At 50.0% G+C, this 27,660-nt stretch overlaps 2 protein-coding genes across 16 annotated transcripts; both read right to left on the reverse strand.

Moving 5' to 3' along the window:
- Positions 1–285: 285 nt before the first annotated feature.
- INPP5B (inositol polyphosphate-5-phosphatase B) lies at positions 286–18,960 on the reverse strand. Of its 13 annotated transcripts, none has more exons than XM_068917167.1 (23): positions 18,650–18,960; positions 18,099–18,131; positions 17,897–17,976; positions 17,389–17,486; positions 16,977–17,006; positions 16,437–16,547; positions 11,231–11,324; positions 10,292–10,462; positions 9,413–9,514; positions 8,831–8,945; positions 8,066–8,182; positions 7,033–7,220; positions 6,328–6,439; positions 6,060–6,169; positions 5,015–5,150; positions 4,310–4,420; positions 3,484–3,646; positions 3,086–3,321; positions 2,370–2,480; positions 1,921–2,005; positions 1,385–1,512; positions 1,035–1,146; positions 286–676 (listed from the first exon to the last, which is right to left on the reverse strand). In XM_068917167.1, the coding sequence occupies exons 4-23, from the start codon at positions 17,459–17,461 to the stop codon at positions 552–554; spliced, it is 2,430 nt and encodes an 809-aa protein (XP_068773268.1). In that variant the 5' UTR covers positions 17,462–17,486; positions 17,897–17,976; positions 18,099–18,131; positions 18,650–18,960; the 3' UTR covers positions 286–551. The 13 variants fall into 13 exon arrangements, with proteins under 13 accessions (XP_068773268.1, XP_068773270.1, XP_068773264.1 ...); XM_068917169.1 differs by having other exon boundaries at positions 11,231–11,321; positions 18,650–18,870; XM_068917163.1 differs by having other exon boundaries at positions 17,897–18,131; positions 18,650–18,786.
- A 967-nt stretch (positions 18,961–19,927) lies between these two features.
- Positions 19,928–26,871, reverse strand: LOC104151539 (uncharacterized). 3 transcript variants are annotated; one of them, XM_009686430.2, is made up of 9 exons: positions 26,433–26,871; positions 25,605–25,674; positions 25,163–25,222; positions 24,468–24,679; positions 24,104–24,202; positions 23,724–23,877; positions 23,134–23,210; positions 22,408–22,503; positions 19,928–22,285 (listed from the first exon to the last, which is right to left on the reverse strand). In XM_009686430.2, exons 2-9 carry the CDS (start codon positions 25,639–25,641, stop codon positions 22,025–22,027), a joined length of 996 nt encoding a protein of 331 aa, XP_009684725.2. In that variant the 5' UTR covers positions 25,642–25,674; positions 26,433–26,871; the 3' UTR covers positions 19,928–22,024. The 3 variants fall into 3 exon arrangements, with proteins under 3 accessions (XP_009684725.2, XP_009684726.2, XP_068773749.1); XM_009686431.2 differs by lacking the exon at positions 26,433–26,871 and adding an exon at positions 25,884–26,406; XM_068917648.1 differs by lacking the exon at positions 25,163–25,222.
- Positions 26,872–27,660: the final 789 nt, after the last annotated feature.

The following is a 27,660-nucleotide window of genomic DNA, read 5'->3' on the forward strand; positions in this document are numbered from 1 at the left end:
CACCGCGGGGCCCGGCGGGAAGGCGGCGCCGCGCCTGCGCACTGAGGCCCCCAGCCGGCGGGAGGAGCGGCCGGAGCCCGAGCCCAGGCCCCGTCCCGCCGCGCCGCCCCCGTCCCTCTCGGGGCTGCTTCTACGGCGGCTTCTCCGCGGCCGCCAGCGGCCCCCGCGCCGCCTCGGGGCGCGCAGAGGGCCCGGGAGCGCCGGGGGGGCAGCCCGGCCGCGCAGTGGGGCCCCTGGCCCCGGCGTCTGCCAGCGCCAGAAACAGGCTGGAAAAATAACAAGGGCTTAAAAATTTAGAACTTTAATACAAGTTAAATAAAATACACTGTAAATACCAGTTTCTGTCTTTGTGCTTGTTTGCATACAGCTTATTTAGAAGTCCTCTACCCTTTACAGCATATTAATAGTGACACCTGATTTTAACAGCCAGATCTGCATTTAATAGCAGTAGATTATATAAAATACTGTGAAAGTCCAAAAAACCTAAGTCTGTACAAAAATATTTTTACAGTAATACAATATCTAAAAATTAGATTAGCTGCATCTGAAATTCATGGTAAATTGTCCTCTCCCAAGAGGAACTGATGGATAAATTGCTGAGCTGTCCTCTTTTCAGTTATATCAGGTTTAGGATGTCCAGGTGGAGGTCGAAGTAACAAGCCACCAAACACACTAGCTGCATTAAAAAAAAAAAAAAATACACACACAAAATAAGAGACAGTTAACACCAAAATATCAAAAGTAATTCCACCAACCCCAGTAAGTCAAAATGAGAGAATGCCTGGCTTCAGACTGGCTAAGACAAAGATGGCCCACGTATCTTTGGTTTTTTTCTTCATCAGTTTATAATTTTTTCAGGCTATTGCAAAGACTTACTTTTTTGTTGGTTTTTTTGTTGTTGTTTTTTAAATGGATTGTTTGCTTACTAAGTGCCTCAAACAAGTAGAGGACACGAATGCAATCACTTTGGAGAAACATGTTTTGTTATAAAAACTGCACGACCCCACTGAACAGAATAGTTTTGCTCATCTTACCAAGAATATTCATATCCAAATGGTTTTTCCCTGAATTTTTCAGTAGTTCTCGAAGAAATGCCATCAGATATTCAAATACATTTTTATGGCACTTGGGCAGTTTGGAGATAATCTTGGGGAAAAAGAAAATTTACATTGAATGCATGGCAATGGTTTAGCAGCTTTAAATACTATTAACATCACACTGGCTGCAAACACTAATGTCTCTTAATATCAAGAAGCACCAGTTATAGGTCCTTTCTAGTACCAAATGATTAAGTTTCTTAGAGCAAAAACCTGTTCTTTGTCTGGAACAAAGCAGTCTCCTTTTGGAATTACAGAAATGATCTCCACAGTGAAGCCTGCATTACCTGGCTGCTCAATCGGTAGCTGTTGGAACACTCCAAGCAGCTGTTATAGAATTTGTAGCAAATGACGGGCTCTGGCAGGCTTTCTAGGAAGAGCAGCAGGGCTTCTGCTACAGAGTGGTTGTTGCCAACTGATCCAGAGATGGTTAAGGAAGAGGCAAGCACAGCACAATCCATTTTGGTAGTATTTCTGCTGAAACAATCATATTTGCTTAGGTCTCCATAATGCCTCCTAGTTCGCAGCTTCGAGCTAAATTGCTCAGCTCGACGTAGCAAATACTGCTTTCGTTTGCAGTTGGACATTGATGTAATTCGTTAGCAATCATTCATCAAAGCAGCAAGGACCTCACAGCGGCACTGGTACTCCTTGCAATTAGCACTAAAGAGCTCACATCTCAGTTACCATGAGATGAGAGATGGGGATATTAAAAAAAAAAAAAAAACCATAATGGAGTACAGAAGACTGCTGAAACCTTTTTCAGCTTAGATCTTCTGGTAGGGCACAATGAGCCTTACTGAACATCAGTCTAAAAGGATACAGAGGGTATCATGCATTCCTTTGTCCAAACAGTCTCTGATTTGCTCAAATTCAGATCTGAGACCTGGTTGCTGAAACAGGTCCTCCTGCAAAGAAGGAAATCATTAGTCAATCTCAAGAAATATACAAGATACAATGACAGTGCTTCATTTAACCAAACAACAGATGCATTGTCCCGAAAAATCTCTCCAGAGCGGTAGTTGTCAGCACAAGTCTTACCATAAGCAGTTCCAGTAAGACTGCAGCACTACAGTACAGAGCAAAGCAAAAGAATAGCTGCTGATGCATATCACACTCAGTCACCAGCACAAACAGTGCAACCCAGGGTCCTTATCTCCCTTTACCATTGACCAAACATCCACAGTTAGGCAAAGGTTACCATCTCCAGTATCATCTTCAAAACTAAACACTAAGAAATTATTTTGTGATTCAAGTACAAACATTGCCAACCTGCTGGGAAGCGTTGCGGTATAAGTGATCCACCATCATCCACAGTTCTTTTGGAATGTCCAGAGGTTTTTCAGCTTGAACAGCATCACTCATTTGTAGCGGTAGTAAGGTCTGGGGGCGGGGGGGGGGGGGAGGGGGGGGAAGGGGTAGTGGGAGAGGGAGGAAAAAGGAGCTAGTCAACTTCTTATTCAACTCTGCAAAGCGCTTCACAAAACTTACACTTGAGAATTAAGACTGGTTAGGAAACTGTGCAGTTTCACTCAGTCTTCCTACAAGACTAGAACTACAGGCATGTTCGTATCAAAAGCCCAAAACAGAAAGAAAAAAGCTGGTCTCATAAGCATGCATCATGTACTCACAGCTCTAGGGAAATGTTACATCATGCCTCACATATACACCCATCTCCATTCAGTGGGGGGAAGACCAAAGGCTTCATGGCAAAGGTCTGCATTTAGAAGCTGTACACCTTTTTTTAATGTGCAGGTAGAGCAAACAAGATCTTACTTTCAGTGCTCTATATGAAACAGGTGGATTCATCCATGTGAAGAATTAAAGCAAGGTGTGAAGATGGTGCAGTGGAGAACACAAGCTGCATCAGCATTCTCAGATTACAGACCAGGGAAGAGGAAGAAGGATCTTTAGCAATAAACAGGACTTAACCATCAAGTTTTAAGGGTTCCTGTGGGTTCAGAAGGTAAGCTCTATTTTTAACTCACGAGTTCCCGAATAGACTCTGCTGACATGTCCTGGATCGGTTCCCTCATGTAACACAGTGTATGAATGGGAGACCCAAAGCAACTCGGCAAGTAGTTTCCAGTTACAGACAGAAAATAATCCTTCCCCCTGTCAAGATGCAAGACCAAGATATCTTCAAGTTTATCTTCTCCAGAGTTTAAGTGTGTAGCTGTTGATTTATTAACAAACAGCTCCAACTCAATTGTGACCTCAGAATCTGCAGGAAGATGGTAAAAAAAATAAATAAAACAAACATGCTCAGTAAAAAGAGGTATTAAAGAAGGCAAACAGGCATAACGTTCCCAAAATAGCAGCAAGAACCAAGCCAGAACGTGACAATATCAGCTCAATAACACAAAGTGAATAATGAGGAACTCACCTGACAGTAGAAAGCCTTTACTGGGATTAGCAGTCAGCCACTCCTTGCAATAGGTTTCCTCATCTGGTTTGTTGATGAATTCAAACTGGCAAGGCACTTGTCCATTGCGAATTGTAAACTTCTGTACTTGCAGCTGCATGTATTTAACATCCACAAAATGAAACTAGAAAGAAACATCAAAGTCAACATTATCAGCCAGTCACGCCTTGCCAAGCACCACCAGCAATTCTTCATGTCCCTGTCCCAGAGTTTAATCATTAGCAGCAAGATATCCAGATTAACCCTCCTCCTCCCATAGCCCAATTCTTCCAGGATTAAATGGGATTACATTTGCTTGCTCTGCATGCCCCAGCCTTTTGCATCAGAGGGCCCTTTAGAACAAATCCTCCCCTCACATAACCTCAATGAAATTTGAGAAAAAGATAGCTGTAGCCTCAAAGGGTCTCAGCTGCATATTTTTTCCAGTTCTGAACACATAAGTAAATGCCAGTTTTGTGACCTTCTCCAAATCCCTCCTTATTTTACATTTTATGTTTCTAAGAATGAGTAAAAGAAAGGGACACAAACTGCCCTTTTACTCTCTCACTTCCCACTCCAGAGAGTAACAAGGCTCTATATTTCCATCTGATACCGTGAATGGAATGTACCTGTATCTAAACAAACCACAATTTATACAGATTGTAAACAGAAAACTGCTAAGAGTCAAGATACTGTCCTTCTTTGGAAGGAGATCCAGTGTCTAACCTACTTCTACAACTTGACTGCCTTCTGGGGTCTAGGCTTGCTTGATTTCTCCAGTGAGTCAAGGCACATCAATATACCCTACCTCTCTCCGGGAAAGGGTCACTGAGGGAATATTGGCATTCTCCATCTTATCCAGGGAGCGCACTATTTCCTCAAAGGCTTTTCGATAGAGCTCCTCATTCACAACCTTTACCTGAAAAAGACAGACATTGCACCAAATGGCACTTACTGTGCTTCTGCAGGAGAGCTATAACACAGCCTGAAACATATGAAGTGGTTTGATTTTAAGAGTACGCTAGCGTACACGATGCATGTCATGAACAGCCATTTAGAGCACCAATGCTCCAAGATCTCCTCTGGATCCAACAATAAAAGGACCTTGCTATATAACTAGCAAGAGTCACCCAGTCAGCACTAGATCAGCTTTTTAAAGTCTGACACCACGCTATTGCACTGTCAGTGATGTAGCATTCCTGCACTACAAGTTTCTAGGAAACTGACTGGGGCGGGGTGGGGGGAAGCAAAGAACATTTCTGAAAAACACCTACAGAGACTCATGAATTATTCTGCTTAAGTAAAGTATCACTTAACACAGCCCTAGCTTACTATGAACAATGATCCTATCTCAAGATATTACCTAGCCCAACTTATAAGCTATTGTTCTGTATGCACGCCATAAAAGTGGGGGGGGGGGGGGGAGAGAATCAGCAAGGGCATCTCCTTCCCCCTTTCCCCACACAGAGAACAAAGTCAGCACAGTTATTTCCTTCAATTCTCATGTACCTACCCCAATATCAAACACAGAGCTAACTGGCTTATGATCACTGATCTTCAAAGCCATATGGCTGCGATAGCTCAGTTGAGTAATGTTCTGGCCTTTCCAGAGTATCCGATCACACCACGCTGGAATACGACACTTCTCACTAAAACCAACAGAGAGGTAAAAATTACAGCTTCCCAGCACAGTTAAGGTGGAATAACAACACAAGGCAGAACAGTGCTCTGCTAGGGGCTACAATGTTTTCCTCACATGACCTGCAGCTAGTTCTCTATCAAAGTTGGTGGTGGGTTTTTTTAATAACTTCTCAAAGAAACAAGGTTTGACTGTCTACTATTATGTATCTCTACACCATGCTTTACTCGTTACCTCTTCAAAGGTCATGTGATTTTTTTTTTTGTCTAAATACAATTTACATAAGAACTATTAAACAGAGCTGCTGGTGACTGTAAGAACCATGAAGAGTAAGAACTCTGGCTCTAAGAAAATAAACAAAAAACAATAATAATTTAAAAAAAAAAAAAAAGCTTTCACTGACTGCTACACAGATTTCATTCTAACATCTGAAGCCAGTGTTTCCAGTTCACCCAGAACAGCTCAGCCATTCTGTGCAATGCATTAGAGGAACTATGGTTCTAGCAGTCTTTTGAAGGATGCACTCAACTACAGACATCACAAATGCACCACTTAGAACCCTACCTGGTCTGACCTGAGTAGGTATATCAGATGTTAGCAAATAAAAGATCCTAAAAATTTTGCTTGAAAGCAAATAAACAAAAAAAAATCCTTAGTTTTGTACACCTCTAAAAAAAGAGGAAACCTAATGGATTATTCCTGGAAAAAGATTAGGAATATCCGACAACTATCAGTGCAAGAGCAGCAGCAGCACAAATAGACATAAACTGAAGATGGATTTTGGAACCAAGAGAAAAGAACAGCCATAACCTCAAAACTGTTCCTATTAGCCATTAAATCTGTGACTCTCTAGCTTTTTCTGCCTCAATGATAACAGTGTTAGGCATTGGCGGTGTCATGTATGAGGTGATCACTGTACCTTGTGTCCCAGTCATCACAGCCAGCATCATATTTGTATGTTGGCTGGAAGGAAATCTCTCCTTCTGTAAAGCCTTCAAAGACTGCATTTGCATTCATTTGCCTCTTTAGCTATGAAAGAAAGAAGATGGATTTAATTTTAAATAAGCTCAAGCACAAGTCCCATAAGAGCTAAAAAGGGAATGTTCAACACTGAGAAGACTAAGGAGTTCATGGGCAGTCTCTAGCACCCTCACCACTACCTGCACGTAGATGAGACACATCAGTACCTGGTCATATTGGCAAAGCACCAGAAATGCCTTCTCATCTATGAGCTGCTTCACTTTTGCCACATCCAGTTCCTCCAGCCGGTAGTTGAGGTCACCCAACCATATGATCACACTGAAAGAGAATACAGACTGGAAATCCATATAGAGGCCTAAAGATGTCCAAAACCCAAGTTAGCTGTGAGCTGGAAAGAAAGCTAAGCAGCAGTGCCTTAAGCCATCTAATGCAAGCATGAGTCCTACTCTCAACATGGCTGATAAGATGGGTGCCGTGTTTGCCTTTCTCCATCAGAGACTACAAGAATCCGCACTTGAAAGAGAAGCTACATTTTCTTCTTTTGCTGTTTTTAATTCTCATTCTGCATGTTTGTCACTAGCTCTTAATAACTAGCGCTTTTAACATTCCCAGTGGAGAAAGTCTCACAACCCACTGGGGAGATCAATGCATATTATTGCCGCATCTCCACTTCAGGCTTGAAAACAAAACGAGGCATGGAAGAACATAAGAAGGTAAGTGATTTATCAGAATTATACAGGTCAGCACTCTCAAAGACAGAGTTATGGTAAAGCATTTCTGACCCCTCAAGTCTAACGCTTACATCACTAGACAACTCTTCTCAATTCCCTGCTGAGAGCACCTTACACCTGCTACGTTCATAAGGCTCTTCCTTGCCACGTGCAGTGAATTCACACAAACAAAAAACATACTCATGTTTGCTAATGGTGAGAGATGGCAGATTTGGATCTGATTGGCAGAACTGCATCCGAGAGCAAATGTCTTTGAAGTCCTGGTTCCTCCGCTCATATTCCTCTGTGTGAGCTGCAAGGTGAGAATTCACAACGCACACGCTAGTGTTATGGAATTTAAATCTTATGGCAACACCACCTTTGTTACCCTGAAAGAGAAAGACAAAGACACAGGTCAAAAGCTTTTCTGTACACAGCAGACGAAGCACCAAACGAGTTAACAGCAGCAGACAGGCCAGAACGATGCAGACCATTTAATCCCAGAGGAAAGACAAGGCTGAAAACCCCAATTCATACACTTCATAAATTTAGGTCAGTAACTCACGTGGGGGTTGCACACAGCAACAGAACAGAGCAAGCAAGCAGATGGAACTCCATTTGTAGGAGTTGAAAAGGAAATTAAAATCATTAAGAGAGCTGGTCAGTTGCTCCAGTAAGTCCTGAAGCTTGTCTAGCAACAAACTGGATCATTCAACACAGAACATAAACAATTTTGTAAGGGGAGGATGAAGCACAGGGCTTAGTTGTCAGAAATGATTTCACCAAGTTGGGGCTGCAATGTTCACAGAAACTACATTTAGAGGGAACAGATTTCATTCCAGCCACGTGGAATGGCAAGGGGCCAAGAAGTCCCCCTCAAGAAAACTATAACTTGGATAGATATTTTTTTTAACCACTGTTTTCCTTGCATCATTTGCTTTGGGTAAAGTCATGTGAGAGTTTGATGCTGACCATGAGAGCTGAGCCCACCAGAGTCCAACATGTGTAATTAGAAAAAAGCCTTCAGGAAGGATTCTCTCTTAAGGTCTTTGAGCCTTTAAGAGCACATGGCAAATCCCTCTTGCCACACCCTGAGCTGTCACAGGGACAGGACTATGCGTTCCTACAGGCAGCTGCCTCCTTTAGCTGGAGGAATAACAACTGCAACTGAGGAGTGCAGTCCTAAGGGCTCTCCTAAAACTCATCGCTTCTCCTGCACGGTTGTCGTTCTTACCATTCTCCCCATGATTCCAGTTCCCACAGTCTCAGTTTCCACCTCAGAGATGTTCAAGGCAAGGTCTGCTTTCACATATAAGAGAAGCATTATTCCCACAAGCCGCACAAGTTTCACCTGAAAAACAGATCTTGCTGCATTAAATACTAGAACAGGAGAAGTTTGATGAGAAAAAGCACATCACTCCCCAGTCCAAAACACAGGTCATCAAAATACAGATAAGTAAAAACAGTTCTACACTGACTCAGTGAACCAGTTTGACTTACAGTACACAGCCACACAACACAAGGAGGAGCCAGGGACCAACACCCCTGTAAAGGAAGCTGAAGCTCAAAGCAACCCCTACAGCACAGACAGCCCATAGAAAGACCTTCTCTCAAGCAACACTGACAGAAAACAGAGCAGACTTAAGGAGCAGGAGCCAAAACATAAGCAGTATTTCTACCAAGATACCCTCAATGCATTCCACCATGCATTGTGGAGACAGACAGTAAAGAAACTAAGATACTTCCTGTTCTCTTCCCCCAAGATATTAGGAGGTTCATTTATGCAGGGACGCCTAGCTCTGTCCTGCCCTCTGCCTTGGCAGCTTGCATAGTAATACTACCTACTTCACCTTTAGAGCACTTCTGACTTAACAAAACCCTGTAGGCAATGAGCCTCTGGAAGATGCAGCAATTGGAAAGAGGAAAAAGCAAAGTGAGAAGAGGCCCAAGTGGAAACTGATTCCAGACTCAAACAAACCTCCCCAAAAGCCACATTTACCTTTGCATATTTGGCATCTGGGTGAAGACTATCAGTTACAGCTTTAAACCATTCTTCTTCCTTCGGTGTGTCATTGAAAAAGAAGGCTTCTTTACTCAGATCAAGCTCCTGGAAACTGTGTCAGAGGAAGGAACCCATGGATGCATGCACTTGTGTTCTTTTGGGGGGTTTTGCGTGGTTTTTGGTTGTTTGCTTTTGTTTCTTTGTTTTAAACTCTCCAGCCCTTTCTTCCAGGGAAGAACTAAATCAATTTATTCTTTTCACACTAAATTTATAACCGAGGACTCAAATCCAGTTATGCCCATTTTAGATATGTTTTAAATATAAAGCTAAATTACTGTTAATATTAAATGAATAGAATTAAAAATTTTGAAGAACTACAGTGCCAGAGAGTCTAAGTGCTACCAGAATAACAACCCTTTTAGACTATGCAAACACACACTCTTCAGCTGGGCAATGGAGTAAGGCGATAAAAACATTCCTCAGTTCTGATGTCTTGGCTAAAAACCTACATGCTAGAGATTCACAAGCAAGCAACCCACAGGCAAATTTTGAAAGAATGGGCCAGAAAGAGACACTCACCCCACACAGTAAATATCTGGAGGCTCAGCATCACATCTCAGCCAAGGCCAGAGGCTCTCCTTGGGTGACTGACCATTCACATTATATGTCCCAACAAAAAATCTGAGGAATTAAAAAAAAAGAAACACACACACACACACACACCACCAGAAGACACTCTCTTGCTAAAATCCAAGAGCTGCAAATTCTAGAGGTGATGGAAACACTACTATTATTAGCCCATGCACTTAAAACTATATATAATTGTTTAGGAGTAACTTGTTCCTGGGGGGAATTAGGACAATGTGATAAAGTTTAAATTCCTAAAACGATTTTATTACAATGGCATCTTTACAGCAGTGTTTTGCAAAAGGATGCACATATGCTGGATAGATATGCTGTAAAAAACATTTAAGAATAGAGTTGTGCAGTAACAGTTTGAAATGACAAATTCATAGAATGACTTGCATAAGAGGATTTTAGAACCAAAAACTTTACTGTGGTTAATTATATATTTCACTCAAGTTCTTATGAGCTTATTGGTACTACTACAAGGATAAGCAATGAACAGAAGCAGTGAGAGAAAAGGCCAGAGGTGCCCAAAACTCATGCATTTGCAGGCACAATCTGAAATAAGCACAGGAATAAGTCACTTCAAAAAGGGCCATTTCCTCAATAAGAACCATGGGGCAGCTCTTGACAGAGCCATGAATGAAACTGTTCTCTGCTAACATACAAAAGAGAAAAGAAAGCTGTTCTGGAAAACATCAACTATACCCTTCTACAAAATCTCCTATTTGCAGGGTTACCAGATGAAATGACATACAAGATTGATTTTGGAAGTTTTTGCCTACTTACCCCCTGCCCAAAAAATAAATTCTGCTCAGGGATGATCATTACCTGAAGTTCTGGATGTGCGTGTAGGAATCCTCCCTTTGTACAAGTTGAGATTTAACAATAGTATCTCTTAGTCCAAACTTTGGTTCTGATAAGATAGATGCCTTGTTTGAAACCATTACGCTGGAAGATCGTACCATTTCACTTGTTACTTCAGATTTCAGTTTGCTTTGCCTGTAAAGGAATTTTGACAGATTTTGCAGAATATGCAGTAGGGTCCACAGAGTCCTGGGAACCGGAAAATGAAACCCTAACATTTTAAGAGCTCATCTGTGAGACACGGCGGTCCTGAGCCAAAGCTCTCCGAACTCCAAATAAATGATACTGGCAGGTCCTATCCCACCAAACAGCAAAAATACACCCAAACAGGGGGACCAGCAAGACTGTATCTCTGAGAAGCAGTGCTGAAATTCCCGCTCAAGATTTAACAGCATGCTTGCACTGCACGTTTCTCTCTCCTAACTAGGATCTGCAGATTCCCCATTATGTCTAACTGCAGCCAACAAAGTAGCCAGCAGATGGAACTAGTTTATGCAGCAGCAAGATTCCTTGAACACTGATGTCTGCACAAACCTCATATACCAGAATCAGAGACACTGACTTCCCCACTCATAGTTTTGAGCTGAAAAACAGGAAGTCCAGACAGAAAGCTCTCTGCAATTTCTTTTTTCTTCCTGTAGACACTGAAACATCAACAATTTGCCCACTTCAGCTCATTCCACCCACACATGATCGCACCAAAGTACCCAGAAGTGTGGTGCTACATGCATGTTTACTGCCAATACCCAGAGATCCTCTACAGAGGGAAAGCATAGCTAAACAGGCAAAGAAACAGTCACACCACTTTTACTCCTCACTAGACCTTCTGCAAAGAGCTGATGTGCAGAACTATAGCACCAACTGCTTCAGCAAACCTATACAAAAAAATGAGATACATCATACCTGGGAGGAGTTTTATCAGTACTGTCATGGCTCCAGTTCTGACTAACTGCAAGCTTTTTTCCATTCTGTTTGATGCCTTCAGATCCAACTGCTTCTAGAAAAAAAAATAAAAGCCTCATATGAAACACAAAGCGTTCTTTAATACATCAACACACTGATGCGAGCACACGGAAAGAAAAATCTGTAACCTGACTACAATTCAAATTCATATGGAGAAACAAAGTGCCGTGCATTCTCTCCTCCAGTTAACTGATAGCTGCAGCTTATTTTGAAAGAACTACTCTGTGATGCTGCAGCTGCCCTTCCAGGGGAACAATTTACATTAACAGGCCATAAGGCCATGGAGAACAGCAGAACTGCTGTATGCTACTTGCCCATTTCTGCAGCAGATTGCTATTGTTCCCTTAAAACGAAGCCAAACTGGGACTTGACAGTACAATATCCAGGCCTTTATCCTAGGAATCCAAAAAGAAGCCTTTCCTTTCTGACAAGCCAGGCAATAAATACAAAGAAAGGAAGAAAAAGAAGAAAGAAAAACAAAATTACACCCTTCACCATTTAGAGGTGTTCTGACCACCTGCAGAGACGTAACATCGCACAAGCCACTCCCTGCCCAGATAGGAGCCAGCCATGCTTCAGCAGAAGCAACAGATGTCTCAATGCATACGGCACCTTCCCAAAAAAATAACAGGGTAGCTACTATGCAACTATAACTCAATACAAGTGCAACACAAAACACCTCATAATGTATTATCAAATTTAACCAGTCTTTCTGCATATTGTTTCATTTTTGACACTCTGCTCCTACAACAATTGCAAGTGTGAGGATTCTGTGTGGGGATTTCCACATTTAAGATGCACAAAGGGCAATCTCAAGACTATGCTACCTAGCACTAAAATCTAATGATAACATAGAAATTGTTCTTAAGACTATAATGTTCTAGTCATTCAGCTGAGCCTCTCCTTTAGCGAGCGCAATCCAAAAAATTTAGAATGTTATTGCTGTCACAGTACACTCTCCAGGACGAGCACAAACCAGAAACAGAACTTACAGTACTTTACGAAGCATTTAGAATGCAAACAAACTGATGAGAAGAGGCCATGTTCTCAGCTTCAAAAATCTCTTCTGTCCAAAGAACCCTCTGAGAATAAAGACTATTTAAGAGGATTTATCAGAGGTTGACTCCAAAAGAGCACATGATTCAGATCTCATTATGGACCACACAGCCAAAGTCGCAGAGTTGAACAGGAGCGTACACAGACCTCGATAAACAAAACCTACATCTGCACTAGCAGAAATGTTTTTGGCTTCAGAGGCAGTTATCACCAGTTTCAATCCTCCCTCAAGAGTTCATCCAACCAGACATGTTTCCTGGGCACATATTTTAATGTTCTTATGCAGAAGCTTCAGCAATTTTAGGGAGAATTTGGTACTGAAACCAAAATATCACCAACAGGAGGGAAAGGAGAGAGCGATATAAGAACAGCCCTACCTGCATATGGAAGATTAGCTTGATTCAGAGAGGTCACTGTAGCGACTTTTGCAGCAATGAGCAATCCTGTCTCAGGGCTGGACTCCTCAGCCCTAGCGTTCACAGCAAAACTGCGGTCTCAGAGGAGCAGAATAAAACAAGGACAGAATCCAGGAGCGTTCACCTCACCGTGGTTAATCAAAGAAGAAGTATTATGAAAGAAGAAATTCACATCAGCAAGGCACCATGAAAACGTGTTCTCAAAGCTGGACGGGACACCGTGAAAAATACCACAAGGAGCAATTCCACACTTGCCATAAAGCTAGAGGCCAGTAGGCCTCAACAACCAAAACAAAAAGCAAGCCAGAGGTTCAGCTTACCTTTGGCTGTTCAAGCTATCGGGGAACTCAAGGGTTAAGTAAGGCCAGAGACAAAAGCATCAAAGAACACTAAAGGAACAACATAGGTCTGCATCTTGAATAAAGCCTAACATTAGAAGCACTGAGAGATTCTAAAGAGCTGTCCCTACTTCAGAGTTACACTGTAAAGTATGGTCTCTATGACTTGGGACAGAGCCATTAAGCGCTTAACTAGCATTTCTTGAGCCTCTGCATGTTTTCCTGATAACAACCATGCAATCTATCTTAATGGTGACAACCAACTTGAACTTTCACCATAAGGGGCACAGCCACTAGACAACTGTTACTTTTGTTCTTCAACAGGAAGGGAACCAAGTTCAAGCTTTATCATCCATGGAGAACAACGGCACTTGCCAGCATGCAGAAGGCATTAATGCCTCCAACGGCAAGGCTTGTATGCCTGCTCAGTGCTGCTGACATGGTTGCTGCACAGAGCAAGAAGGAAATCCAAAGATCACAGCCACATATCACACTTTTGCATTCTAACCTCAGTAGCAGAAACCATTGCTATGTAGGACTCTTCTAAGAAAGAAGCTAGCCTTGGAAATGGGTTGTTTCCTTCAGATAAGTTTATATCTAGATACAGATTGTTCTAGCCAGAGGGGATCTATACGCTCACAATCTGTAGTGGAATATTTTAACAAGATAATGACCTTGTTTAGTAATTGAACTGGCACAGAAATACAGAGCTATGTGCAGAGACAGCAAAACTGCAGAATATGTATGGCCTGAATCAAATAGGATTTGCAGTTAAAAGGAATGTAAGCTGTAATTAAGACTTTCTTATTAAAAGAGTGCAGTGGCATTTATAATACTGTTCTACAGCAGAATAACCTATCATTATATCTTCTGGATAAAGTAGGATCCAGGCTTAGTGCTCTAAAAGGAGAATTAAATGAGCCTTGTCATTAGTTATATCAGCCTTACCCATCACAGAAAATCCATGCAGGACAAGTTCCCAGTACTACCGAGAAAGGATAATAAATAAATAAAGACTTTTTACTCAATGAAAGTCTAAGCAACAGTCCATGTGGGACTATGCCACACTTGGCTGGAGGGAAATAACTGTGCTCTTTTTGCTGCCCCAAATGAAGCAAAACTAAAGATGTGACTGCATGCACGTACACAAAGGCAGGATTTTAGATAAGGATTTTAAATGAAATTGTGAACATAAAGCGCACAAGTTAAAACACATTTAAATCCCTTTACAGATGCTCTCTTTCGTTAACCAGAAGACATAATGAACTATTGCCAAATGGCAGCATTTACACAGTATTTAAATGTGCTTTGACTTGCTTAGGAAAGTTGCTAACTCAGTACACGTCTGTGTACAAGGACAAAATGAGTTACCCCTACTTCCGAAAGTTGGCAGAAGAAACATCCTTCTCCACCAATATAAGGTACAAAAGACCCAAACAAGTGATGGCAGAGAGCATTTTCTTCTGCTAATATAAGGGAAGAAAGAGATCCCTAAACTCTGACTCCAGAACAAAACAATGAAGCCTTGAAAAGGCAACTTTGTCAAAGCTCAAAAGCATGATTTGATAAGAGAACTACTTCCCCGGGAGCTTTAATTCCAGGAGTGCTGCTGTGCTCCAGATACAACACAAAAACATTCCAGCAAAGGAGCTCAGGTTGTGTTTCGTTCTGCATGTTCTCCCCCAACCCAGACAAGTACCTTTGCCTCAGTCTTTCCCAGGCACTTTTCAGCTTCAAGTTAAGGATACCACGTCCAAACCGATGTTCCCAACCCCCTACCTTGGCTCAATCTGTGCTATGCTGTTGCCCCAGGTCTAAGCTACAATTTTTTTAATACACTACTGAAAAACAGAGAAGGAAAACGAGGAATGCCAATAATTCCTAACTGCGGACATCACGAATTAGGAGGAGCACAGCCTAAAGGAAGGTGGGTAAGCCAGAAGCGATCAAATTCAAAGTCTCACTCTGAATCCTGTACTGACTTTCCAGAAACCGCTCTAGCTCGCTGCGCCCCCTGCCACAAGCGCCCCCCAGCCCGGGCAGCAGCGCCGCAGACGGCGCCAGGTCAGCTCCAGTAACGACGGGAAGCAAGAAGGCGGCCGGCAGGCAGCCCCGCACCGCCCGCCGCGCTGCTCTGCGACCGCCGCGCTCTTCGCGGCGCCCCTTCCGCGCCAGCCCAGGCCAAGCGGCCTTTCCAGGGCGCCTCTCCCCAAGCCAAAGGTCTCCTCCCGCCCCGCCGCCCCGGGCTCCGCTCCGCGCCCCGCCGCCCACCTGCGCGCCGCCGCCGCCCCGCCCCAGGCCGGTACCCCCGGTGCCCGTCCGCCTGCCTCCCTCCCGCCCGCGGGGGGGGCCCCGCTCCCCGCTCCCCGCTCCCCGCTCCCCGCTCCCCGCTCCCCGCCGGCCCGGCCCGGCCCGGCCCGGCCTGTCCCCCTCACCTCGGCGGGGCCGCCGAGCCGCGCACATCGCCTCAGCGCCGGCCCCCAACGGCCGCGCAACGGCCCCGGCCCCGCCCTCGCCCCGCCCCCGCGGCTCCGCCCCCGCGGCTCGTCACCGCCCCGCCCACGGCGCCTGTCACGGGCCCCGCGCCCCGCGCCCCGCGCCCCGCCCACGGCCGCACGGGCGGGGCCCGCGGCCCCCCCGCTCCCCCCGCGGCCCCCTGTGTCCCCCCCGCGGCCCCCTCTGTCCCCCCGCGGCCCCCCCGCTCCCCCCGCGGCCCCCTCTGTCCCCCCGCGGCCCCCCCGCTCCCCCCGCGGCCCCCTGTGTCCCCCCCGCGGCCCCCTGTGTCCCCCCGCGGCCCCCCCGCTCCCCCCGCGGCCCCCTCTGTCCCCCCCGCGGCCCCCCCGCTCCCCCCGCGGCCCCCTCTGTCCCCCCCGCGGCCCCCTCTGTCCCCCCGCGGCCCCCCCGCTCCCCCCGCGGCCCCCTCTGTCCCCCCCGCGGCCCCCTCTGTCCCCCCGCGGCCCCCCCGCTCCCCCCGCGGCCCCCTCTGTCCCCCCCGCGGCCCCCTCTGTCCCCCCGCGGCCCCCCCGCTCCCCCCGCGGCCCCCTCTGTCCCCCCCGCGGCCCCCCCGCTCCCCCCGCGGCCCCCGTGCCCCCCCACGACCCCGTGTCCCCCCGCAGCCCCCGTGTCCCCCCGTGCCCCCCGCACCTCCCCGTCCCCCCACACCCCCGTGTCCCCCCGTGCCCCCCCACACCCATGTTCCCCCGCACCCCCGTGTCCCTGCACCCCCGTGCCCCCCCACGCCCCCGTGTCCCTGCACCCCCGTGCCCCCCGCGCCCCCTCGGGAGCGCTCCTCGCGCGCCGGAGCGGCGGTGGGTGACGCGCAGGCGGCGCTGGTACCTGGGCTGCACCGGCTGACCTCCCGCAGGAACGCGCGCGTGTGGGAGCCGAAAGGCAGTCGCACCCTGAGCTGCTCCTCTTCCGAACGGATCCGGACCGTCACATCGGCGCCTGAGCGCGGGGAGAAGAGGGTCAGTGGCACGAAGCGCCCACAAGTGCTGCCGTCCTCCCCCTGCAGCAGCCGATGCCCTCAGGAGCAGGCCTCCCCGTGCCTTCTTTCCATGCTTCCTTTTCCCATTTTTCACAAGAATGCCATTTAACAAAATACAGAAATCAATGTTCATACATCATTTTTAATTCTGCTAGTTCGGGGCAGTGAATGCCTTTGCTGCTGCAGGTACTTTAAGCAGCACTGAAGTTAGCGTGGCCTGAACAATGGCAAACAGCAGCAGCATGACAAGCGCTCGGCTCGTCGCACACCTCTGCGAGGGAACACCTGGGCCAGCAGCGCAAAAACCTGTTCTTCTGCCCCACTGAGCGTGGCTGACGAAGGGCCTAGGGAGCTCTTTAGCACGGCATTAACACAACAACAAAACTCACCGATGACGTGAAGGTCACTCTCAGGTATTACTGCAAAAGCAAAAACTATTTGTTAGAAAGAAAAGCAGTAGGTTTGCACGCCACGCTGATGCTTTGTGCTTGCTGAGCTCAGTAGGTTCCTCCGAGCCTGAACGCTCCCCACAAGGAGCCGAGAGGGGCAGAACAAAGCCAACAGCGCAGGAGGCCATGGCTATTATTTGGGAGGACAGAAGGGTCTTTGGATGGCAGGGCAAATAATCTAGCAGGGCCCTCCTGACTCCCCCTCCTTTCTCCGGAAGGGAAAACGTTGAACGGCTGAATCGATCCAGACTTCAGCCACTAGAACAACAAAATATGGGCTCCAAAGCCCTCTGTCCCCCTCCCCTTGGAGGTGACTTAGCAGCCACCCTGGAAGCCCCGAGCGTGCTAGTACCTTCCTCCACCGTAAACCCTTCCGTGATCGGGATGACGCTCTCCAGCCAGACGTCCTCCGCCGCGATAGCCATCCGCCGGTGGGTGTACACGTAGATCCTGCAAGCACGGAGCAGGCATGGAGGAATCCTGCAGGCAGCGCCCGCCGCCCTCGCCCCTCGCCACGCTGGAGCGCCCGCTCCACCACCCGCTCCTTGGCTAAAGGCTGCGATTGCGCGGCTGGCCACAAGCACCAACCAAACCCACTAGGGCCGGGGCTTTTCCCCTTACCCGTCAGCAAGGGACAGCAGGAAACCACCGAGGTGCAACCCCTTCCGACCGCCCTACTGGACCCCCCCACCCCCGGCAGAAAGTCTTTTGGCACAGGACGGCATTCAGGCCGTGTCCAGGGCCTCTGGCAGGCCCATGAAGTGCCTGGCTGTCCTGCTGTCAGCGGCGTGGGCCCGCGCGCCCCGTCCCCGTCCCCGTCCCCGTCCCGTCCCGTCCCCGGACGCGGCCGCAGCACCTACGCGTGCTCGCCGCGGCTCCGCACCAGGCCCAGGAGCCGGCTCTCCAGGCGCTCCCCGGCGGCCAGCGTGCCCTGCACCGCGTCCGGCTGGCAGTCAAGGAGCAGCCGAGGGAGAGGCGAAGGCCGCGGGCCGGCCGGGGCCGCGAGGGCAGGGGAGGGCAGGGACGCGCTCGACCGCAGCGAAGGGCCACCACAAAGGATATGATCAGGCAGGTCTCCCCGTCTGCCAGGGTCTCCTGAATAGCGGCCGACTGGTCCATCCTCGGCCCTGCGCCGCGAGAGCCCGCAGCCGGGAGCCGGGGGCAGCCGGGAGCTGCCCAGCGGCCGCCGCGGGGCCCAGGCGGTGCCCAGCGGCGGGAAGGCGGCGCGGAGGGGCCTCCGGCCGCAGCCCGGCCCGCCTCGCAGGCCCCGGGCAGGGCGCCAGGCGCCGCGGCCACCGTCCCCCCGCCAGCCCCGGCCGATCCAGCCCTTCCCCAGCCGCGATCCCGCCGGTTTCCGCAGGCCTCCTCCTGCTCCTGCCCACTTCCTCCCCAGCTCGCCCCCCTCCGCCGGCCTCCCCGCCGCGGCCCTGCCGCCCCCGCCGCCGCCGCCGCCGCCACCACCCGATGGGGCGAGGGGGCCGGGGGCCAGCACCGGGCGGCTTCGCCCCTCTGCCCCGCGCCCCCGCCGGGCCCTGGGGCGTCTGGCCGCGGAGAGCCACCGCCGCGAGACGCGGGATCGCCAAAGAGCGAACCATGCTTTTCTTCGAAATTACCTGACATTTTCCCACTTAGGAAGGAAGAAAACGTTTCCAAAACATTTTTGTTTGCTTGTCAGACACTCGCAAAGCAGTGGGAAAGCTGCTGAGCGCGATTTCCTGCTCCAATCAATGCATTTGGACAAGATTTTCGCAACTGACTGGACTCTGCACACCTATCTTATTGGGTGCAAAAATAAAAGGAAAAAAGAGAGGCCAGGAAAGCAGCAGGACTGATGGAAGGTACCAAGCGCCCGCCAGGCCGCAGGGCCGGGGAGGGGAGCAGCCGGGTCCCAGGCAGCCCGGAGCGTCCTGCAGCGCTCGCTCCTGCAGGCGAGGGGCACGCGGCGGGAGAAAGGTGCTGGTTTAGCAGAAGGCCGACAAGGCTTATTTCCTAGCTAAATCAGGAGGTGCTCTTCTTCAGTAGCACCTTGAATTGGTTTTTGTTCAAATTCAGGAAGACCCAGCTGGTGTAAGCAAACCTTGGAGCTACTGTTTTATTATGCAAATTAATTACAGTAAAGTCTGCAAACAGGTGCTAGAAAACATAACCAGACCACGTCTTTGGCATACTGAAGATAGGAGAGTTTGGCCTAAAATCAATTATTTCAACACCTGTAGGAGTGACAGCCAAGATCTAGCGATTATACAAAAAAAAGTACCAGCCTTTTTTAAAGTAACCACTCTGCTGTCTGGCTTTCCGCTCCCCCCCTCCACCCCCCGAAGAGCAGAGCAGAACGGAGGAGAGAACGCAAAGCAGAAATGAAAGGAGAACATTTTGTAACGTTTCCCATCAACTGCGAACCCCTATTCAGTGTGAGCGACGTGGTGCTATATGGTATGTTTGAAACAGAAAAAAAACCTGGGTTTCACCCCGATTTCACTTGCTATTGATATATTGATACTTGTGGCCTAAAAAAGTTACAAACACATGTGAAACTTTGTGCTGTGGTTTAGACACTCCAGATTGGAGGCTGATCGAGGTCGCGGCACAGTGCAGCAGATGGGAGGTCGCCTGCAACGTGGAAGGGGCTGGTTATGTGTTTCAGTGAGCTTTTTTTTTTCCAATCAAGTCCCACATCCGCTGCAAGAGGGCTCCTCCGAGTGCAGCACCCTTTAAGGGCTTTTCAAGCAAATGCTTTCTGCTGGTGAAAGCACATGAAGTGCCCCACGTCCAGCCAGCTCTCTGCCTCCACCGTAAAGCCAACACATTTGGGGTCTCCCTCCCCTACCCCAAGTCACGTAGCGTTCAGCCACACATAAAACAGCCCCAGTCACTGGCCAGCAGGTCTGAAACATTTTATTTATACTTCGATTTTTTCACAATCTTTTCTTTGGAAGAGAAAATAGCGGCAGAGGACAGCAGAGTGCGCGTGTGCACGATCGGTAAATTCGGCCTGGTAATGTCGTGCGTCACAAGCGACATACCAGCTGCATGCGATGCAATAACAGGCAGACTGGAGTGGGCTGGGGGCAGGGGGTTGGTTTGTTTACAGTTACAAGCTAATTCCCATGTCCCTGGTCTACCTTTAGGAGTAGAGAATTATAGATATGAAACAGGATCATCTAAAACATGTGACACTTCAGAGAAATCCCATTTTCCTCTCTAAGATTTGGAGAGGAAACATGGTGTTATTAATTTTACCTGTCCAGACAGGAGGTATTTTAATACCAGAGCAGTTTTAAACTAATTGGTAAGTGGATGCCCAGAAGGCTGCACTGCAAGCCGATTATTAACTAGAGCAAACCCTCTGTCTTCAGTCAAGGCAGATTTTTCAGGTTTTTAAACAGGCTTAACATCCCCTTGTTCCTACACCTGAGGTCAGTCATGCCAGCATCTGCAGTCCCAGCAGCGCAGGCACGTTGCAGCAGCTCTCGGAAGCTGTAATTAACTTGCAAGTCACAGAGGCCTACAGGTTTCTGGCAGGGAAGAATGCCTTGTTGTAGCTTCCTTAATGCATAGATTAAGTGCCTTTCCTCTGAGCGCACTCGGAGAATCTCAATTAGGAGCGTTTAAAGTTCACAGAAACGTAAAATACCAAACAGGAGCCAGGACTCCAGTCCCAGGAAGGTGCGGGAGTTTGAGCGGGGCTCAGGGACGGTAGGAGGGATTTGGGATCAGCATCAGAGTCCTGTGCAGGGCAACTACTGAGCCAAGTGTACTGAACTCAAAGTTGACAAGTAGACCGGCTGAGCCAGCAGCTCTCAGCCTGTCCCCACCGCAGAGGAGAGCTCACCTCAGTTCTCTCACCAAGGGCCAGCCAGAGAAGCAGCAGTGGTGGCCCTTGCTAGCTGTGCGAGGGTGGCAGAGGTATGTTACCGTGCTGCGTGAACAAACCCAGGGGAAAGAGGATTTCCTAGCGTGTGCTTCAGGAATAGCTTCAGCAACAGTTCAGGCCAGCCAGTAACCTATATCCTGTCACTTGCACCATGCAGGGCCTCAGCCCTTAGGGCAGCTGCATCAGCTACTATTGAAAGACAAGGGGAAAACTACTTCTGCTTAAGCTTGCTAATAACAGGTCTTTTCTGCCTACATTCCCACACAGGCACAGGGGCACAGGAAGAGACCTGGCTTCCAGCACGTCCTTCAATGTCTCTTGTGCACAGTATTGGCTTGTGTGCAAATGCTGCTGACAAAGAAGCATGAGTGAGGCAGTTAGTCACAAGGCCCCAGGGCACCTGAAATTTGTCCTCTCCTCCTGTAACCCAGAGGAGGCTTGAACTGGGACTGAGCAGAGTGAAAAGGCCTCTTTAACAGTGGAAAGAGACAGTCATCCCGCAGAGGGGATCATCCCACAGGACAGCTGCTCGGTTCTCCCCCACTCTGCAGGAGCTTAGGCAGGCAGCCAGTGTCGTTTTTGCAATCCCCTAGAGGTATGAAGCAGAGCACTGGCTCTCCACGCTGTCCTGGAGCCCCACATCCTCCCATGGTCAGGACCTACCAGTCACTGAGCAGCTCAAAAGCAGGAGGAGTCCCTACACACAAACAGTCTGAGCATGTGCCTGAAGCCTCTTCTGGAAGCAGAGTGCAAGAGAAACCTTAATTTGCTGTGTGCTCTGAAATTCATCCCATCAGGTACTCTCCAGGGCGGTGAGTTCCCCGGTTCTGCCTTTCCCTGCGCTGCACAGGACAACATGAGTACAGACTGGAGCCAGCCAGCAAACTGCAGCCACCGCATCGGTGTTTTCACAGAGGCCTGGGGAGGCCCCACGGCATTGACGCACTGCACAGGGGGAGGAGAGACCACCTGTGGCTCTGCGTCACCTTCTTCCTGGGACGCTGATCTAAAAGAGGGCATTTGATAGCAACCTTGGCTGAAGTCAGAGAGCTACAGGAATCCTAACAAGTACTGCTGAGCTCAAGGGCAGGCTGTGGAGCACCGGGACTGCTGCTTACTCCCAGAGGGAAGCAGAGACCCTGTAATTCAGGAGAAAGACCATCCCACATGCCATGAGCCTCAAGAGCGGGGCCAGAGTCACCTGCTCAGCACCATTGACGTGAACTTTGCCATCCAGTTTCAGACAGCTAGCTTTTGGGGTAGCTGGGCAGCACTCCTGGTAACAAGCTGCCTTCGTTCCACTGGCACAGACTGGTTTGGCCGCTTTGCAGGCTTTGCTACATCCCGCCACATAATCCAAACCCATCTTCTTCATCTGGAAGGAGGAGAGAGGCGTTAGCCTGCTAGGCCACTGCCCAGCCTCTAGCATTCACATTATGGGGACGCACACAGATTCCAGCTCAGGGACTGTCTTGCTTTCTAAACCCAAGACCATACCTCACAGAAGTCATGCCCAACAGTGCATCCAGCAACAGTCTTCTTGCCTTTGAAACATCCGTCCCCGTGACAGGAGAACGTTGCACACAGTTTCCCCTACAAGGGAGGACCAGAGGAGATACTTTATATTCACTAGTCCAGAGAGCAGGACTTCCAGGGCAAAACTGAATTTCAGATGGCCTTTCCTTCCTGAGAGGCCCTTCCCAAACCCCCCTTCGTGAATCAGGGCAATGCCAGGAACGCCCCTCTTTGTGGGCATCTCTGTCTTTTAGTATTTGACAAGTGTTGTCTCGGGCATTTTAGATACACTAATCAAAGACTAACAGCTCCCCATCTGAAATTCTGCAGGAAACTCTACTGTAACACCACCACAGATGACAAGTTTCAAGCCTCCTTTCCTTCCTCTTAATAAGGCTTCGCAAAGATAAGCGCCTTCCTCTCTACCAACTCTGAGACTCAGGAAAAAGGCTTCAATGCCTCATCAACCCCCTGCAACCTCTCTGCAGCTTTGAGAAAGGTTCACCGCACAATCAGTTTAATCTGCTTGAACTGAGAAGTGCTGGCTTAGAAAGGAGCTTATCTGACAGGGCTTGCTATGGACCCTTCCCATCTCCCAGGGAAGCCCAGCCCCTCTCAGACAGGAGCACAGCAGCCCATTGGCCACGGCCTCATCAGCCCACTAGGAGAGCCTGCGGCCAGAGCACCCCACATCCAGCCAATACCTACATTTCGGGCGGGAGCTCGAGCAGTGGTGGTGGTGGTGGTGGTTGTCATAGCTGGCGTAGTGGTGGGTGGCAGGTCACCTGCAGCAGACATACGAGGAGCCCTGTAAAGCAGCACTCAGGGGACAGCCCGCACGCAGAGCCCTCCACGGCCACATGCCCATACAGCTATCGCTCTGGGGACAAATTCATCTGAGAGGATCACACTGTGCTGAAGGACAGCCCAGCTTTGCCTAAACTGGGGCTACATCGGTGCTGCGCAAGGGCTGTGGAGCCAGGCCTGCAGCCCAAGTTGAGACAGCGCCTGGCGGGCCAGCACCCGCTCTACACATCAGCCAAGGCTGGGGAACGGCAGACGCGCAAAGCAACCCTCCACAGCTTCCTGCTGTGGGAGCTGCTAAGCCACCCTGTCCCTCTAGCTCTGTTCTCCCCCACGTGCTTCAAAGTGTACAATCCCCAGGGCACAGGGAAACCCAGGGATGCAGCCAGGCCTCTGCAGTGAGGCGTCACCCCATCTCCTGCATGTGCAGCAGGATTAATCGCAGACCCTCAGCCTCAGACAGCTGCTGGCCTCGGGGCCCTGTGAGGAGTTACCGTAGGAGCTGGCATTGAGCTGAAGGCAGAGGGGTGAGTCGCAGCAGTCCAAGGCACACTGCTGCATGCTCACGCTGCTGTTGGTCCTGCAATTCTCTGCGCTGCACTCATTGCTGCACCCGGCTGTGTAGTTTGTGCTGGAGAAACGGTAGAGCTGCAACAGCAGAGCCAAAGAAAAAAAATGCTAGGAAAAGCCTGAAGAGATGCCATGATGAAGGAGCAAAAATAGCTGCCAGACAGCAATGAAGAGATAGAAGGGAAACAGGAGATTGACACAGACTTAATAAACTACAGGGAATTTCTGCTATAAAGAAGGAGAAACAGACTTGCACTGTCATGACTTTCCCCCTGCCCGTCCTCCGACTAGGCAAGCTTCATACCTCACAGTAAGAGTCGTTGCGGCAGGTCATCGTTTCATTGGCGTAGGCTTCGTCCTGGTAACACCTCTCCCCGGAGCAGTGAAAGCTCTGGCAGGTGAGCTGCACAGAGAGCAGGCTGGGAAGTCCCATGCAGAGAACCACGCTCGTGCGGCATGCTTGTGCTGGGCAGCACTGCCATCATGCTCGCCCCGACCACAGCTTCGCCGTCCGAGGGGCTGCCTCCCCCCACCCACCATGCCCCAGGTGCTCCCCTTCCACCCGAGGGAGCTGCTCCCACGGGACTCCAACTGCCACAAGAGACCACGCAGGCTAGAGATCCTCTCTGTGGGGTTGTAACAGCCTGGGCAACAGCCCTCTTCCTTACCAGTGTTTGTTCCGTCTCATTCATCCAGGAGTCAGGGGCCACAGAGGAGTTGGAGGCCACAGAGGAGTTGGAGGCCACAGAGGAGTTGGAGGCCACAGAGGAGTTGGAGGCCACAGAGGAGTTGGAGGCCACAGAGGAGTTGGAGGCCACAGAGGAGTTGGAGGCCACAGAGGAGTTGGAGGCCACAGAGGAGTTGGAGGTATCACCGGACTCTGAAAGATCCAAAATACCCCCATGGTGAAGGAAACACCAACCTCACACTCAGCAAGCCCTGCATACCCTCCTGAGCCATTGCACAGTCCAAAGGGATTTGCAGGAAGTATCAGCCATATTGTGGTTGGAATATGGATGGCATTAGGTGACAGGATGTCCCAAACAAGTAACAAGGGTTCTCTTAAGACCCTTTACAGCTGGCAAACAGGGAGCCCAACAAGCAGGGCAGAGGCAACAGCCCAGACAATCACTGCAATGGTGCTATAGACAGATTTTACAGCAGCTTCTCCCTTTCCCTTCCAGCCATGTTGCACGCGAAGAACAGACTTTTCTGCGGTCAAAACCATGCAAAAAGGTTCCCCAGTGCAGCTCCATCCCACAGAAAGCAACCTGGAGGGGACAGGGACAAAGTCCCAATTGCACCAGTTGGCTTTGCCATTCCCCACAGGAGCCCCAGATTTTCCTCAGGGTATGGAGCTCACCTGCTATGACAAGAGGGTGCTGGGTGCAGAAGCGCAGAGCCAAGGCGTAGAGCAGCAGGCCTGGAACAGAGGAGAGATGACCAAGACCACCACATCCGCTGCCTGCTTTACTCAGAGCCTGAAGAGCCTCCTCAGCAGCTAGGTCGGCTCAGCATGAAACGCCAAAGCCTGCCCCACCAGCATCTCTGGAGCAAGGCCATGACTCATTCCCCGCAGGGAAGGCAGCAGACAGCCCCACAGACACGCTCGAGATCAGGGACCCTGTGCTGGCCACAAGGAACCAGCCCTGCCACAGAGGCAGCAGCAGAGAAGGGCTGCCCAAGGCCCCGGCTGACCCACAATGCCCCCTCGCCTCCAGAGAGGCCTCTGGCACAGTACAAGGGAGTCCTTACCCCCAGCAGGGAGACCCCAGCTTTCCCTCCTGGAGCGGAGCCACTGTTACCTCGAATGGGGAGGATGAGGCGTCCACAGCCTGCCATCTTCAGCCGCCGGCGACCTCACCCTGGTAGGACCTGGAAGAGAGAGGCACAGTCAGAGCCAGTTGGGAAGAGGGGACAGTCCCACTCCAGCGCTCATTGCTGCGGTCGCAGCAGCACATGCTCCTGGTGTCTGCCAGGCGCACAGCTCGGGGTAGAGGGGGAACAGGGAGACAAGGTGACAGAAACAAAATCAGAACATGCTACAGAAAAGACTTTTCCTGTTGTGGCTTTTTGGAAGAGACCTTTCTCCTAGGAAATCCTACAGCCTTATTGCAGACTCCAGTAGGCACCAGAAAAATCCCTGTTTGTGTTCAGCACTTCATTTTTGGTCCCTGTGGTGGCAGAACATGCTTTCCAGGAAGGAAAAAGTGCCTGGCCAGTAACAACACCCACAAATAGCATCTGTGAAAACTGTAATCCAGGTCTTTTCAACAGGCACTCAATCGAGAAATCATGTAACATGTAAATAAACAAATCCTTTGGTACTTCCTGGAGCCATTTTGCAGAGAATTTAACATCTTCCTGTGGTGTCCAGGCACATAGTCTCTCTCTTTTTTGGAATTTGGGAGCTGCGGAGGGATAGTTCCTCCATGGTTGCCAGCTCCTGGCACCAGTAACACTCACTCCTGGCCACAGATCCTGTCCAGTGACGCGTGGAGAGGTTCTGACCCCCAAGCCCAGCAGCTGCAGAAGTGCAGGGAACCTCACCAGCCCAGCTCAGCTCTGGTGAGAGGGGCAGAGCAGCTTCAAAGCATGCCATACGCTCCAACAAGTGCTGTTACTGTGCTTACCTGGAGTCTGGGGAGCGACAATTAGGCTGTTTCAGCCACAGCTGCAGCAGGAGGCAGTTTAACAAGCACAGAGGGAGCCCGGGAGCCGCCTACCCCAGGACTCTCAGATCCCCGAGCTGCGCAACACACTGCTGGTCAGCACATCCATGTGTCCCAGGGTTGAAACGTCCGCACCAGCGGCACTGGGTGTCCATCTCCCGAGGGGAGCTGCAAACTACAAGTTACAGCCGCCTCCAGGAAGCAGGGCTGGGCCCCTTGGGGCATGTCCAGATGCACCTGACCTGGCAGCTTCTCCAGCGCAGTCATCTCTCCTGCAACGCAGCCAAGCGCACTTCTCCAGCACTAGCTCTCGTGCCAGCAGCAGCTCACCCAGGGCAAGACTGCTAGCGCAGCTGCTCCTGCTGAGCAGGGAGCGCCTGTTCTTCCACCTGGGGCATTTGTGCTCCAGCTGCGCAAGAGGCCAGGAGCCCCTCTGCAGAGCAAGGCTCCAAGCACCTTCAGGGGAGAGGACACATACGCTGGATGTTCATCCTGGCTCACGCCAGTGCTACGACTGTGCCAAATGCTGCCCTCAGGCCCAGCCAGCCAGGCTGCGCTCCACAGTCAGCCATGGCAGGACGCAGGGAGCGGCCGCCGTGGAGGGGCTGGGCAGGCACCCCAGCGTCCTCACTGTTCTCTGGTCTTGTGCTGTGCCATAGGGGTCTGCGCTACACCTTGTACGTGAGCCCGCAGGGCCACAGCACAGCGCTGAGCCCACAGCAACACGTTTACAGGAGAGGTTGTTCAGCCAAGCCGGCTCAGACCCAGAATGGCCACACAACCAGCTGAATCGCTCCTTCCCTGTGATGCTCTCCAAAACCAGCGAGGCTGCACAGCAACCTGCCGCTGGCAGGCCCAGGGGCACGGCACGGCTCCTCGCAAATGAGAGCTCCCCTGGGAAGCCACACGCTCTGGTTGGTGTGGTAACCCTCTGCTGGGTCCTCACAGCTAATACACAGAGCTGCAAACAGGGGCCGAGAGCACGAAAGCACGCTCGTTACTGGTGCTGTTCAGCACCACACGGCAGCTTGCTGCTGCCATTACAAATTAAGAGGTGACCTGCTGGCTGCAGCACTTGTCACAGGAGGACCCTTCCCCACCACCCGGAGTGGCACCTCAGAGCTTAGGGCAGCTGCAGAGACCCTGCACAGCAGTTCTTACTGTGGATGAATAAAGTCTGGCATGAAAA

The sequence above is a fragment of the Struthio camelus genome, chromosome 23 (assembly GCF_040807025.1).
Source record: "Struthio camelus isolate bStrCam1 chromosome 23, bStrCam1.hap1, whole genome shotgun sequence".
Taxonomy (NCBI): domain Eukaryota; kingdom Metazoa; phylum Chordata; class Aves; order Struthioniformes; family Struthionidae; genus Struthio; species Struthio camelus.

What these genes read in the sequence shown, in the direction of transcription:
- LOC104151539 (XM_009686430.2), bottom strand. Translation starts at nt 25,641, where the DNA reads ATGGCAGGCTGTGGACGCCTCATCCTCCCCATTCGAG. An exon ending in GCACCCTCTTGTCATAGCAG is followed by an intron (nt 24,680 to 25,162) that starts GTGAGCTCCATA and finishes TGGATCTTTCAG; the next exon opens with AGTCCGGTGATACCTCCAAC. An exon ending in GCAACGACTCTTACTGTGAG is followed by an intron (nt 23,878 to 24,103) that starts GTATGAAGCTTG and finishes CTGCTGTTGCAG; the next exon opens with CTCTACCGTTTCTCCAGCAC.
- INPP5B (XM_068917163.1), bottom strand. An exon ending in TGCTTTGCCAATATGACCAG is followed by an intron (nt 6,170 to 6,327) that starts GTACTGATGTGT and finishes TTTCTTTCATAG; the next exon opens with CTAAAGAGGCAAATGAATGC. An exon ending in TAAAGGCTTTCTACTGTCAG is followed by an intron (nt 3,322 to 3,483) that starts GTGAGTTCCTCA and finishes ATCTTCCTGCAG; the next exon opens with ATTCTGAGGTCACAATTGAG.